Here is a 15,424-nt window from a genome sequence, read left to right as displayed (position 1 = left end):
GAATGTCTCGGCTGAAATCGAGACTCAGCAGGCAACATTTTTCCAATCTTCTATTGTCCAATTTTGGTGAGCCTGTGGGAATTGTAGCCTCCGTTTCCTGTTCTTAGCAGACAGGAGTGGCACCTAATGTGGTCTTCTGCTGCAAGATTTATGTGTTCAAAGATGGTATTCTGCATACCTTGGTTGTAACGAGTGGTTATTTGAGTTACTGTTGCCTTTCTACCATCTAGAAACAGCCTGCCCATTCTCCTCTGATGTCAACATGGCATTTTCCTCCACACAACTGCCTCTTACTGGATACTTTCTCTTTTTTGGATCATTCTATGTAAACCCTAGAGATGCTTATGCATGAAAATCCAAGTAGATCAGCAGTTTTTTAAATACTTAGACCAGCCCGTCTGGCACCAACAACCATAATACATTCAAAGTCACTTAAATCCCCTTTCTTCCCAACTCTGCACAGTTTGAACTTCAGCAAGTAGTCTTCACCACGTCGAGTTGCTCCCATGTGATTGGCTGATTAGCAATTTGTGTTACCAAGCATTTGAACTGGTGTACATAATAAAGTGGCAAGTGACTGCAGCTTATTTCCTTTGCACATTTAGGATATTTGCCTGGCATGTTATCCTTTTGTAAGGGGTTACAAACAACAAGCTTAGTGCACAGCTAAAAAGAGCAAATTGTATGTTAACTTCAGGTCTGGTAGCTGTGTGATGGATAGAAATTGTCTTTGTTAATACATGTACAATTGTAAAGAATCAGGATTTTGTAGGTGGTACCCTATAAAGATAAAGGAAATGTTACCCCAATTTCCTTTATCTATCCATATCCATGTTCTATATATACAGTGTGTGTGATTATATATATATATATATAGTCATATATGCATACAGATATACATACACTGAGAATTAACATGGGCAGTTTACCAAAAGTATTCTTGTCTCCTGACAATTAAACCTGTCTTCCCTTCTCAGTATGAGCAAGAGATTGCCAAGCTTAAAGAACGACTGAAGGTTTCCAGCCGTCGCCTGGAGGAATATGAAAGGCGCCTCCTGGTACAGGAACAGCAGATGCAGAAACTGTTAATGGAGTACAAATCTCGGCTGGAGGACAGTGAGGACCGGCTGCGTCGGCAGCAGGAGGAGAAGGACAGCCAAATGAAAAGTGTCATCAGCAGGTGAGCCCCGGACATAGCTCTCATCCTCTCCACAGTTTTATATATATTTAGGACTGAGATATAGTGCGTCATACATATCTTTTCCCTTCCAGGCTAATAGCAGTAGAGGAGGAACTGAAGAAGGATCATGCAGAGATGCAGGCTGTCATTGATGCAAAGCAAAAAATCATTGATGCACAAGTATGTATTTTACTTCCATCAAGTTTATAAAATGAAAACTTTGCCTGTACAATGCACTTATCCTGCATCACATGTCATGTCTGTGCATTTCAGATGTCTTATTGCACTTGTCAGCACATTATGCCAATTCATTCACAGTCTGTAGAGGCAATAGATACAGTATAAAAATATAAAGGAAATATAGGAACCATATCATAAATATAATTTAGGAGCAGCCAGAACAATGGCAGATGATAGTTGAATGGCACACCAGGCACACAGGGAGGACAGCCAGTTGGTAAGGGGGTATCCTGTTAATTCACAGAGTGCCCCTTGCACATTTTTTAGCTATATTTTAACTTCCAATTCTGTTCTTACCAGTAATGTCCTGTTTCACATGTCGGCATTGTTTATTCTTCACATGTTCTATTTCTGCAGTGCTTAATTTAGCTATTCATATGGCTTATTACAGTAACAGTTGGAGAGCCCAGATTGTCCTGACCTTTCCTAGTAGTGCAGTAAAATCTCTGTCAGGATATTGTTTGAGTTTGAATGTGGATTATGTGGGTTGTTATGCAATCACTTTAGGGGTTCCTTACAAGTGCACAGGGGCATCGCTTCGGTTTTTATGCCTTTGATGTAGAATATGAAACAAAGATAAAAACAAATGCTTTAGAGCAGCCTTTTTTGGCCCTTCCCCCAGAGGAAAATCATTTTCAGGTTTCAAGGAACCCATGTTAAAATATAAAAAGTCTGTGAGAAATATGATCCTTATGTCAGTGGGAAAAATGTGCCCCCCCCCCCCCCCCACAGACAATTAAATAGAGAATTGGTGTCATGCTACTGGCTGTTAAGTTGCATTGTACCTGAACCTGGAGCAAGGCAGGCACCATCAGATGGGAGGTCAGTCACAGCTCAAGGAACTCCCTACCAACCTCTTGAGGAACCCTGGGTTAGATCAGTTGCTTTAGAGACTGTAACAAACTAGTGAGTCAGGCAGTTCTGTCTAGGTCAATGGTCTCCACATTGGGGCACTATTTCCTCCATGGACACCAATGATTTGGGCACTATTCCTCCCACTAATACCAATAATGGGGCAATATTCTTCCTTCTACCGACCACGGGTGCTACTGTATGTCTTTTTTACTCCCAATGACATCAAGACTGAGACATGGTCTACTCCCACAGATACCGGAGGATTTTCTCCTCTCACTGACTATAGTCCAGGCCCCCTACTGAAGGACAGTAGATTGGCCTTTGGGTTTTTTTAACAGAAAGATTGGCCCTTAGTTTAGAAAGTTTTGAGACCGCTGGTCTAGGTCAAGGCTGTCCAGCGACTTCAGAGCAGGATTTTGGGCCAAATTTACATTTTTTCTGTGAAATACTTATTTTTCATTACGATCTGTTAAATTGGAACTCGGTCAAAGTATTATTTATTTAGTTTGTAAAGAAGGGTTGGAACCCAAGGTATTGTTATAAGGTAAGTGTATTCCAGTAGAGTATCTGTTAGGGAGCAGCTGACAATATCAGCCACTAATATATACTCTGAAGGAACATATAGAGAACACATTCTGGAAATGGGGGGGGGGGGTGTATTTGGCTGAGTTCCAGAAGTTTAAACTGTAACAGGATCTTGACCCTAAAGAACTGAGGTGGACAACACTGTTGTAGTTAATAAGCACACGAAGGGCAATGCTTCCATTGGCAGAGATTATGAAAATAAGCTCTTGGGTCGTAGCTGGGCTCCCCAGTGACTAAGGGCCCAGTATTTCCTTCTGTCAACCCTGTTGTCATGCCACAGTGTTAAGGTCAGAAAGGACTTTCAACAATTGAGAGACTGAGATCTTATATCACTGTCCATTGTCATTTGTCACATGCATGCTAATGACCCAGTTATCGAAAATGTCATATCCTTCTGTTTTCATGACCTGGCCTTGACAGAGCTGACACTTTGGAGATCCATCTCCTTCCTAACATAGTGAAATAACCACTGAACTTCTCTCTCATGTTAGTCTCATCACAACTGTGTTAAATTACAGGTCATTAATGGGACTGTAACGCAAACAGGCAAGTAAAACAAGTGCACTTATTAGCTAAGCGGTGTCCCCAGACATGGCCTGTGCCTGACCTCCTACACATTCCAGCTCCTTTTATGTGTCTTTAAGATTTATTTTAAGCAAAGTTGTGTTATCTTGACCTCATCAACTCTTAAATAGGTTTCTGAAAGCAAGTTACCTTTTTCTGTAGCCCTTATCAACTGATTTTTTATTTATTTTTGTTGTTGCACTTAAAGTGTAATTTTAGAGTAAGAAGGGTTTAAACCCATGCCAGCTTTCCTTTTTTTTTTAACCATCGGTGTCCCATTAAAAATATTTCCTTTTAAATTCCTGACCTGTAGACACAATGAAAAGCAAGAAGAACAGTTTATGATGTCAATAGGATAAATAGAGAGGGGGAAACTCCACAGGTGTAAAGCAGTCTGCAAAGAAAACCTCCCATGGTTTTAATCCCGTAGCACTACCCAAAATTCAAATAGAAAGTTTTGACTTAAGATACGGTTTTTAAAGGGGTTGTAAAGGTAATTTTTTTCCCCTAAATAGCTTTCCTTTACCTTAGTGCAGTCCTCATTCTTCGATTTTGCTTTTAAATGTCCTTATTTCTTCTGAGAAATCCTCACTTCCGGTTCTTCTGTCTGTAACTCCACACAGTAATGCGAGGCTTTCTCCCTGGTGTGGCGTGTTGTGCTCGCCCCCTCCCTTGGATTTCAGGAGAGTCAGGACGCTCTTTACGTTGCAGATAGGGAAAGGAGCTGTGTGTTAGTGAGCGTTCTGACTTTCCTGTAGTCCAAGGGAGGGGGCGAGCACGACACTTCACACCAGGGAGAAAGCCTGGCATTACTGTGTGGAGTTGCAGAAGAACAGGAAGTGAGGATTTCTCAGAAGAAATAAGGACGTTTAAAAGAAAAATGGAAGGATGAGGTAAGTGAAGAAGGACTGCACTAAGGTAAAGGAAGCTATTTAGGGAATTTTTTTTTTACCTTTACAACCCCTTTAATTGTTTCACTTGTACTGGTTAGAACATATAAGATGATTGCCTTCTATGGGCAGCACAGATATTATTATTATTATTGTACAGGTTTTACATGGAGTCAACAGTTTGAGCAGCGCTTAACAAAATAAAGGCAGACATTACGATTTGGTACAAGATAGTGCTTACTATCACCCAATGTGTTCACCCAATAACAAAGTGTAAAAATTCTATTTTGTTTTTGCATTTCACTTTTACCCTTGTTTATTGGGGCTTCTCTCTGTAATAATTAGGGGAAGCCTTGGGTTGTTTTGTGAGTATCCTACTACAAATACTCATGTCTTATTGGTATTAAACTGAAATCTTCTGATTGGATAGTCGGCCCCCAATTGCAAATGTAAAAAGAACCCTGTTTTAGAATTATATTTAGAAAGAACATGATAATTGACATCTATAAATTACTTGATTTGCAGGTCGATGAGGCTCAGCCTGTTTGTGCTAAGCAACTAATATTAAAGCATAACTGACTGATGCGCTAATAGAGGGAACTGGTCATATTCGTGACATTGTGCTTAGAATCTTGGGTGACTAAGCTCTCTAGCTATTAACGGTGACGTGGTAATTGCTGTAGTTAAGAGTCAGAGTACTTGTTTAGTTTGACACTGCTGAGGGCTTAAAAAGAAGCAAAGAATATTTTTCGTAGTTGTACTTTATTAGGGTGGTTGGAAATAACCATGGAATTTCACAAATGCCACTAGTATTTTAAAAACTGGGGGCATTACACAAAACCTAGCTGCCATTTTTGCTGCCAGGTAAAATATAAAATTGCCACTTTCTTTGTTCTAGGGCTTTGCTTTTCAATCTTGTCCTCTAGTCCCATCCCCTATAAGTCCCATACATATTGGTGAATTGTAGTGCCATTCAATCTTAATGGTTGGCACACCAAAACACCTTGCCAGGGTGTTACAAGAAATTATGCATACGCTTGTTTTGGTGCATTATGCATCTTGGCAAGTGCATAACCACACCACGATAGTGTGACTCCAGCTCTAGGGCCGATTCACGTCCTAAGGCAGACCATAGTTTGTGCAAGTTTCTTTCCTGCAACCATGGGTTGCAGGAAAGAAATGTGCACGATTCCCCCAGCAACACTCCAAGAGATTGTTTTCTCCTGGCGGAGGGGGGGGGGGGAGCCGTCCCCACTGGGAGAAGACAGTGATTGCTAGCGGCAAGTAAAATCCGGCAGGCTGGTTGTACCAAACTTGATTGATCGACCAACTTGGGTTAGGCTTGCCATACATGGCTCAATGCACATTGCAATGCCTTAAGCAGCCCACTCAAGATGAATGCTTTACTGCAGCGTACTGGATTGAATGGGCCCTTAATATTTTGTGGATATGCCCTGCCACTAATTAATCCGTTAGTGTGTGCATAAGGTTACCATAAAAACAAGTGGACTGCTGGTGGGACTTAGGATAGGTTTATCAAATTCTGCACTAGGCAAATACAGTAAAACCTTGGTTTGCAAGCATAATTCGTTCCAGAAACATGCTTGTAATCCAAAGCACTTTTATATTAAAGCATTTTATAAAAGAGAAGAGAGGCACCTCGAAGTGTAGCAATAAGTTGCTAAATGTTGTACCTTCATTAAATGTAACCATATTACTACACTAAGAGGCTCCTCTCTTCTTTTTTTATACTCAGTTGTGACATGACGCTACTCTTGTATCAAGACATCGCTTGTATATCAAGTCAAAATGTATTAAAACATGTTGCTTGTCTTGCAAAACGCTCTCAAACCAAGGTTTTACTGTACTGTAACTGATGCTTTCATGTCAAACCTGGAATTTTCACTCAGATTTATTTATTTTTTGTTTGAAGTGCAGGTTTAAAACTAAAGACTAATATTTAGTTTATGTGGGAAACACTGTTCTTTATACATGATTCAGTGGGTCGTGTTACATACACTATATAGAATAGACAGATTGATGCAATTTCTTTCAGTAATACCTACATAGGTTCTCTCTGTCTTATCCCCGATACAACTTAAAAACTCCCCACCAAGCTGCCCACTTACCTCAGAATGACAGCCGCAGTCTTCTGTGCAGTTTACCTCCTTGGGACTTAAATCATATTCATTGTTCAGCGAGCCTCCTTGGACATGAATAAGGTTTACTCCAAGCATCTCTAGACTCTGATTACTGCTCTATAGACACCTGTGAGGGCTCCCTGCCTAGGCAAGGCCAGCACTGAACTTTTTAGCCCTGATGAAGTAAACAGCAGAGGGGAAAGGGTGTTACTTCTCTAGGGAGGGGTGGATTAATGTTGTTTTTACTTCAAGTGACCTACCAGAAGCAGTGAGTTTTGTATGTTTTATGGGCAATATGAAGTTTTACATGGAGTCAGATTTAAATATTGTTTGCTCAGGTGTAAGGATAATATGTTACCTGCAGTCTTCCCCTCCTCCTTCCCCATTTCCTCTCCTGAGCAACGTGAGCTGGAATGGGGTGTGGAGCAGTGCAACCTTAGTTGTATATTTTATTTGCTTTATACTTTTATTTGTGCACCCCTTCACCACCTCCCCGTCTCTTCCTCATGCGCAAAAAAAACCTCTCAGTTACAGCTTCTGGCTGCTTCACTCCTGTGTTGCTGTGTCTCCTCCGCTACCAGCGAAAAGGCCATCCGTTCCACCATGTTAGGATATCTGTCCTCCTTGTAGATTCCTCAAAGAATGTGCCATTCATAGCTAGTGTTGTCTTTTTCTTTGCAAAATGAAACATTCCACTGGCATCTCTCTGTAATATTACATGTGATCATCTACCAGTTTTGGAGGTTTTTGGGTTCACGACATTAAGCCTTTTTTGGCAGCCATCACAGACCTTCATCAGATACATTCATTATTCTGAGTCCTTCCCAACAGTTCCCTTCACAGAAGCAGTAATAATGGATTTAAGTGAGATAGGACAGGACTTTTTGGATGGAATTTAGAAACGCTTATTATGTGTGCTCAATTCCACATTTACTTAAAAAAATAAAGTTGATGGGTCTCAAGTATTTTGAGGGACCTCTGACATTTACAATTTATGCAAAAAGTGAAAAAAGTGCGCTTATCTATAACCATACAAAACAGCTGCAAACTCAAAATGTTTATACAAACAAAAGATACTATGAAAAGAAGGAATGGAGTTGCGCTAAAAAAGTGACTTATCAAAAAATAGTGAACACTATAAAGTCCCAAGGAGAAAAGAAAAATCTTCTTTAATCAAATATGAACTCTGTGAAAGTTCTGTGTGTAATCAAATTTTCATTAAGAATCACAACAAGTGGAAAAATCTGGATCACTGTTCCCTGAAAATGCTGACCCTTACCAGATTTTCAGATCCAAAGGATCAAGCCAAGCAGTTTAGCCAAACACCTGGGCTGCACAGGAGATCAGGATCTTGATAAAATCTTCCCAGCAGTGGATCAGTGGAACATCCAGAAAGCAAACAAAGAAATAAAACTAGATAGTGTGATATTGTCAGGTAATCACACAACAACAACTCCCCTGGTGACTGGCAAACGGACAGTGTGACATGCAAACCACCACCAATATACACACTGACCCTTACCAGAGTTCTAAATATAGATAGATCGAAAACACAGGGGGGATGTGGGCAGCCACTGCAAAGAACTTCTCCCAAATACAGTCCTCGGATTCGCCAGGATGCACCAGACAATCAGCGGTCATGGAGAAGAAACTCACAATGGTGTGATAACGTTTAGGGCATTTATTGAACAAAACGTAGTACACTTACATAGATGACTTTTAAAAACAGCAAATAGGATCCGGCCGGTAGTAGAACGTGTAGTCCTCAAATCTCGGTGACGTCAGTACGTCTCCTCCCGACGTTTCGTCTGCTAAGACTACTCGTGAACAAGTCTTAGCAGCGAAACGTCGGGAGGAGACGTACTGACGTCACCGAGATTTGAGGACTACACGTTCTACTACCGGCCGGATCCTATTTGCTGTTTTTAAAAGTCATCTATGTAAGTGTACTACGTTTTGTTCAATAAATGCCCTAAACGTTATCACACCATTGTGAGTTTCTTCTCCATGACCGCTGATTGTCTGGTGCATCCTGGCGAATCCGAGGACTGTATTTGGGAGAAGTTCTTTGCAGTGGCTGCCCACATCCCCCCTGTGTTTTCGATCTATCTATATTTAGAACTCTGGTAAGGGTCAGTGTGTATATTGGTGGTGGTTTGCATGTCACACTGTCCGTTTGCCAGTCACCAGGGGAGTTGTTGTTGTGTGATTACCTGACAATATCACACTATCTAGTTTTATTTCTTTGTTTGCTTTCTGGATGTTCCACTGATCCACTGCTGGGAAGATTTTATCAAGATCCTGATCTCCTGTGCAGCCCAGGTGTTTGGCTAAACTGCTTGGCTTGATCCTTTGGATCTGAAAATCTGGTAAGGGTCAGCATTTTCAGGGAACAGTGATCCAGATTTTTCCACTTGTTGTGATTCTTAATGAAAATTTGATTACACACAGAACTTTCACAGAGTTCATATTTGATTAAAGAAGATTTTTCTTTTCTCCTTGGGACTTTATAGTGTTCACTATTTTTTGATAAGTCACTTTTTTAGCGCAACTCCATTCCTTCTTGACATTTACAATTGTTTGAGGAACACACATTGGAACACCATTATTATTATTTGGATTGAACCATTCATTTGTCACACATGGCATTTAGTTCCTTCTTACTATACAGAAGTTAGACATTAGTATCAAGCTATCTCCCCACTCTAAAGCCTTCAAAAGTTTGACTTTTCGACATGTTACTGTGTTACTGTGTTACTGTGTGATACAATAAATGTAGCAGTAATCCAGTTTAATGTAAAATTCCATATTTTATTCTAAAATTTGCATACAGGCTTGTAAATAGGGGCTAACTTTACTCGAACCCATTTACTAAAGTTTTCATTCAGACAGATTGACTATCGACACTATAAAATTACCCTAAAAGTGATATGTTTATTATAGTTTTGTAATCTTTTGTAACTAAGGAAAATTGAACACTTTTAAAGGTATCTAAAATGATGAAACTTTGCCGACGGTTCCATTTTGCAAAGAAGAAAGCAGTTTAGTCTGCCATGTGCAAACCTTTTAGATCAAAGTGTCAGTCTAACCTGTTCTTTCCATTACAGGAGAAGAGGATCATGTCACTGGACGCAGCCAACACGCGACTGATGAGCGCACTGACGCAAGTAAAGGAGCGCTATAGCTCACAAGTGCGAAATGGCATTTCTCCGACCAATCCTACCAAGTTATCCATTACAGAGAATGGGGAGTTCAAAAACAGCAGTTGTTAATGTCCATTGCGGAACTCTGTGCCATCTAGGAAAATGCTGCTATACCAAATGACTAGCACCAATATGTGGATGAGCGATACCGAACTGCGCCTTTGCGACTATGGGTGGAGTCCAGCCATACCGCACTGTACATATACAGTATATATAGAGTGAATGCCGTTGTGCTCTGTACAGAAATTTACATGTAACATATCAAATGGAAGTTAATAATATGTAGAAGATCTTTTTATATGTATAAAAAAAGGAAACATACCTATTTTTTATTTGTGTTCTCTTTCCATGGACAAGAATGGTAAATTTAGGAGAAAATATTCTAGTTGAAGGAGCTGTACATATCATGCCAATACACACACATACACAGAATTTACTGAGCAAACTAAAAAAGGAATGGCGTCATTGAAGAGGATTTTCGCTTGAGTTCATTTCTCATCCTGGAAGCCTTTGTTTGCTAGGCCAGCCCTCTCCAGCATGGTCATATTGCAGTCCTGTTCAGCTGGAGTCCCTGAACACTAATGACTGCAAAACTAAGGTCAAACCCGTGTGGTCGGGTCATTTCACTTACCCCTGGCACCATATCCAGTCAAAGTAAACCGTTTTAGAAAGTTGTTTTTAAGTTTTTTAAAACTGATGTTTTTTCGAGTTTACAGATCTGTAAATATGTATATTTTGGTTGTAAAGTAAGATTCTACCGTTCACATATGTGATGATGTTATCACCGTGCACCACGGAGGAAGGGCAGAATACAGGCTCGTTTTTCGGCGTGGGCGCGGTTTTAGAACTCGTGCGCCACGTGATCATCTATATTTTTATCCCAAAGGATTTAAATTCATATTGTAACATTTAGATGCAGGACAAAAGTGACACTGCTACTGACGTATGTACTTTAGAGAATAAGCACTGAAAATCTCTATCTTGCGTGTAAGATAGAGGAACACCTTGTAACAATAGTCGTTTCTTTTTTTCTGTTTTTAACTCCGGTTGTCATGCTTAAACTCTTTACTGCCAGGGACGTCCATTTTTCTCATTTCCTCCATCTTCATAGAGAACTGGCAGTTTAAGTATTAAGCTATGCAATGCTTCTCACAGGCTGGAAATTGAAAGTTAAAGTTTCTGACAATAAAGCATTTTGTGAAAATGGAATGCGTTGGGTGCCCTGGTTGTTGCAGAATGTTTAATGTTTTGCACCCGTCATTTGGAAAGGCGAGGCGTCTATTAATAAGGTGGATCTACATTGGTGAATGAACCTTGTATGTTACAACTTCATTGAATGTGAAGGAAATACTGGGCCTGCTGTAGAGTGTAAGAACTGCTGAACTGTTTTTGTAATAAAACAAATTGCAATAATTTTATTAGAGTGCACCTGTTTCCTATGCCCAGTGAAGGAACCATTGTGTATGCTGAGCCTATTGTGGAGCTTTTTGATGTAATACAATTTAGTGATCTAATAGATGTGTCAGAAAGTAAACACATAAGCTGGAATTAAATCTGTGGCTCCAACTCCCAAACACCTTCATTGTGTAGATTTGTTGAAGCGCGGCTAACTCAAAAAACAAAAATTTAATTAATTCAGCCACCACATCTAAGGCGTGGTAAGCTGCAATGTTTTTTCAAGCTAATAACATTTTCAGCAAGTACAGAATATACCCAAATATCTGCAGTGTTCTTGTCACCTCCTGTAAAGCTGAACTTGAAGCAGACACAATCCTTCTATCTTGTAAATGACTAGTCTTATCGGCTCAAGAACTGACTTGAAGTCTAGCCTGGGGGACAACCATAGCTCCCTCCATATTTATAGTGGAGGAGTAAATATAGTCACCTAATGACAGGAAGTGAGTTATTGGCAGGATAAGCAGGTAGAACATAAAAGGAAAAAAAAACAAGTGTAGCCTCTTTATCGAAGGATTGGTCAACTGTGATATATTACATGTTTGGGATTGGATACACTTTAAGAAAACCTGAAGGCTGCCATTGCTGATCACCGTTTGAAAATGCTAATTGCCTGGCAGTAATGTTGACTGTGGCTTAAATACAGTGAGTTATTTATTCATAAAAAACTGAAGCCATTTGATCAGATGGATAACCAGGCAATCAGCAATTCCAGAAAGAGAAGTCTGCAGTGGCATCCTTATGTCTCACAGCACAGGTTCACTTTAAAGCCACGCACACGTGCGCACACACGCACGCCTTACCCCAAATTGCATTCACATTCAGTGTAATTAGGGCTCCAGAGGACTGTATATTGCGTGCAGCTTCATATACATATGGAAACATAAAGTATGAGCACGAGAAAGAAATAGAACACTGATACCGGGAAGTCTACTGATCTTTTATAAGCTTTTTTGCAACCGTAGTCACATTCAGTGCAGAGTTCAGGGAAGTCCTTTTCCTTCATTCTGCCTTTTCCTTAAAGCACATCTGTGCAGGGCAAGGCAACAGCTTCGCTTTAAAGCCCTGTTCCCTAGCAGCACATGCTCACCTTTACTTTTGCTCCAAAGCCAATAGGAATGTCTATTCCCTTTGGTATTTAGGACCATGTGACTCAGCCCAAGTGACAGTGCTGTGATTGGTCCATCGCTGTTAAGTGGGATCTGGAGACAGTCTTCCCTCTGTATGCTCTGACACAAGCTTACACTGGCTATTTTCCCATCCTGCCCAGTGAAATGCAGCGAAAAGAAGGCAAGTATATGTTGGCTGGGGTGTGGATCAAGCTAACCTGTTATGCCCTGTGTGGGCAAAACACTGGTTCACTTAATTCAAAAAAGTAATGGCAGGATATGTAAAGCATAGGCACGAGAAAGGAACTTTAAAAGGGTTTTTCACCAAAAAGTGGAACTTCACCCAAAACCTTTTATTTATTTATGAATGGAACAGTGAAGGGTCACCGCCTGTGTCAGTTTTTCTGTTGCTGTCTTTGTCGCTTTTGGCAAAACATCCCAATGGGGACACCTACAGCAATAAAAACTTGAAGGCTTAACCCTTTCTTATGCGAGCCAAAACTGAAACCAGAAAGGTTTAGCCTGGAGTGTACCTTTTTAAAAATGGTTCAAAAAGCAAAATATTTTTCTTTTTTTTTTTTTACAGCAATGCATTCTCTGCTTTTAAGGTAAAAAATGTCCCAGTAGTTGTATAATCCCCTCAACCCACTGTATACCTACTTGAGTTCTATCTCAGTCCAACGCCGTGCCTGTATGTAGCTGCTCTCTCTTCTCTTCCTGCTCACAGAGGCAATCCAATCCTGTGAGCAGAGAACGGGAGGGGGGGTTGAGCCAGTAGACACACACCGCCTGGCTCGGGATCAATCCCACAGGTGCACTCCATAGGAAGCGACTTCCTATGGGAGCACATCAAAAAATGAAGGAGCCTGAAGCGTCGGCGGACCCTAGAAGAGGAGACTTGGAGCCGCTCTGTGCAATACCATTGTGCAGAGCGGCAAAGTATAACATGTTTGTTATTTTTCAAAAACAATATAGCTTTAAGCACAAAAACCTTGGGGTCTGACCCCCAATGGTGACAGTTAGAACATATCTGGTCCTGAAAACCTATTCATTTTAGTAGGATAAAAAAGCTGTTGAGTGAAAAACCCCTTTCATGAATTACAATATTGAGTTACTCTTGGCCACATTTTTATTGGTAATCATGACTTTTTCATAACCTCCTGAAAAACCTTTGGGGGGGGGTCAAAATCCTTCAACAATTTTAAGCCACTTAACATTTACAATTTTCTTTCATCTCCAAAAACCTAAATAAAGGTTGGGATTGGGACATTGGTGAAAAAGCTGAGTGACACTGCTGCTGACCAGGGGGGAAATAAAGGTCCAAACTGGATACCAAAATTTGCCAAGGGCTAATCACATGGTGTGGGAGACTAGTCGCTGCTGTCTGACGTGAGAGCGAAAATGTACACAATTGATTTTTGTTTTGTATTTATTTATTTGTTTACTACAATCCCCTCCCTTTGTTTCTCTCACTTTATTTGAGTGCTTCACCTCTGTAACATCCAGGGATTTTGTGGATAACTAAATGGTTTTTGAAACCATCAAGGAAATTAGCTATTTTAATATTGTTAATATCTACAATAAAATGGAACTTCTGTACTTAATGATATGAGTGAAGTTTGATTTGTACTAACATATACTGATACATTTGCACATTTATTTCATTTTACAGTGTTTTTGTATAGCCTTCCAGATCTGGCCTGCTGTGGGAAATCTGCATGCTGACCTCTGTTTCATCATCAACAAGAAAAGATTATCGGTCTGTGTCTCTGTAGTGTGCCACATCTATAAGTTATAAATCGAGAAAAAAGAGATCCCCTGACTGGACTTTAAAGGCACAAAATATTTTTTACCAAATCTTGAAAAAAATGTATATAATTTATTATAAATGTACAAAACAAACACAAAATAAAATGTGGCTACGTATATATGGAATGTGTACAGTACAATAAGAGTTACAACCAAATGTAATTGGCAATATGGGACATGATTTTTCGGATTGCACCCGACGTTTCAGAGAGACAGCTCTTCTTCCTCAGTGGTATGTGGAAAAATCAGCCAACTATATATTTGGAACTACTCTGTGTACATATCATTCCATAAGAAGTATAAAAACAACAGAGAAAATTGAGCAGAATTGCGTCCTGGAACCTACTGGTGCACCCGTTAATCAATAGTTATGATTGAATTATCGCTTAGAACTTCCCATGGGAGTCCCCGTCCATCACTGTGATCCAGCAGACTGTCTGGACGCTGAAGCGTCTCCCCACACTTGGATTAATATATGTTGGCAACAGTTCCAGTAGTACAGTCCAATTACTGTGACTTACTTTTTGAAGGGCCGGGGTCAGGCTGACTTCAGCAGTGATGGACGGGGACTCCCATGGGAAGTGCTAAGCGATAATTCAATCATAACTATTGATTAACGGGTGCACCAGTAGTTCCAGGACGCAACTCTGCTCAATTGTCTCCATTGTTTTTATACTTGTTATGGAATGATACCGTGTTTCCCCGAAAGTAAGACCTACCCCGAAAATAAGACCTAGCGTTATTTTCCAGGAGGGCAGCAATATAAGCCCTACCCCGAAAATAAGCCCTAGTTTAGAATGCTTGTAAAAGCCTATAATCCACTCTATCACAGTAGTATATAATGTACAATGTATGTGTTTCTGTAATATAATTGCGGGGAAGAGAGCTCTGGCGGGTCACAGAAGTGCAGAGCGCCCCTAAAACGAAGGTATTCGGCACAACTATATTACAGAAACACACCCATTGTACATTATATAATACTGTAATAGAGTGGATTATAGAATTTTACAAGCATTTTAACTCGGTTCACACTGGGGATTCCTGGCAGGGAGGGAGAGGGGGAGAGAAGACAGCACATTACATGGTAAGACCTACCCCGAAAATAAGCCCTTCTGTGTCTTTTGTTGCCAAAATTAATATAAGACCCGGGCTTATTTTCGGGGAAACATGGTATGTATACAGAGTAGTTCCAAATATAAAGTTGGCTGATTTTCCCACATACCCCTGAGGAAGGAAAGCTGTCTCTCTGAAATGTCGGGTACAATCCGAAAAATCATGTCCCATATTGCTACTTACATTTGGTTGTAACTCTTTTATTGTACTGTACACATTCCATATATACGTAGCCACATTTTATTTTGTATTTGTTTTGTACATTTATAATGAATTATAT

General features: G+C 40.2%; 1 protein-coding gene across 9 annotated transcripts in view; it reads left to right on the top strand.

Moving 5' to 3' along the window:
• The window catches only part of RASAL2 (RAS protein activator like 2), a 425,879-nt gene extending 412,053 nt beyond the window's left edge, over positions 1-13,826 (top strand). For all 9 annotated transcript variants that reach the window (XM_040360350.1, XM_040360349.1, XM_040360355.1 and 6 more), the window contains 3 exons: positions 978-1,180; positions 1,273-1,360; positions 9,563-13,826. In XM_040360350.1, the coding sequence (XP_040216284.1) occupies positions 978-1,180; positions 1,273-1,360; positions 9,563-9,727 (456 nt within the window). In that variant the 3' untranslated portion in view covers positions 9,728-13,826. The remainder of the gene's footprint in view (positions 1-977; positions 1,181-1,272; positions 1,361-9,562) is intronic.
• The last annotated feature ends 1,598 nt before the right edge of the window (positions 13,827-15,424 follow it).

This window comes from Rana temporaria, chromosome 7, assembly GCF_905171775.1.
Source record: "Rana temporaria chromosome 7, aRanTem1.1, whole genome shotgun sequence".
NCBI classification, from domain to species: Eukaryota; Metazoa; Chordata; class Amphibia; order Anura; family Ranidae; genus Rana; species Rana temporaria.
Note: the sequence above shows the minus strand (reverse complement) of the source record. Positions and strands in the feature narration are given on the sequence as shown.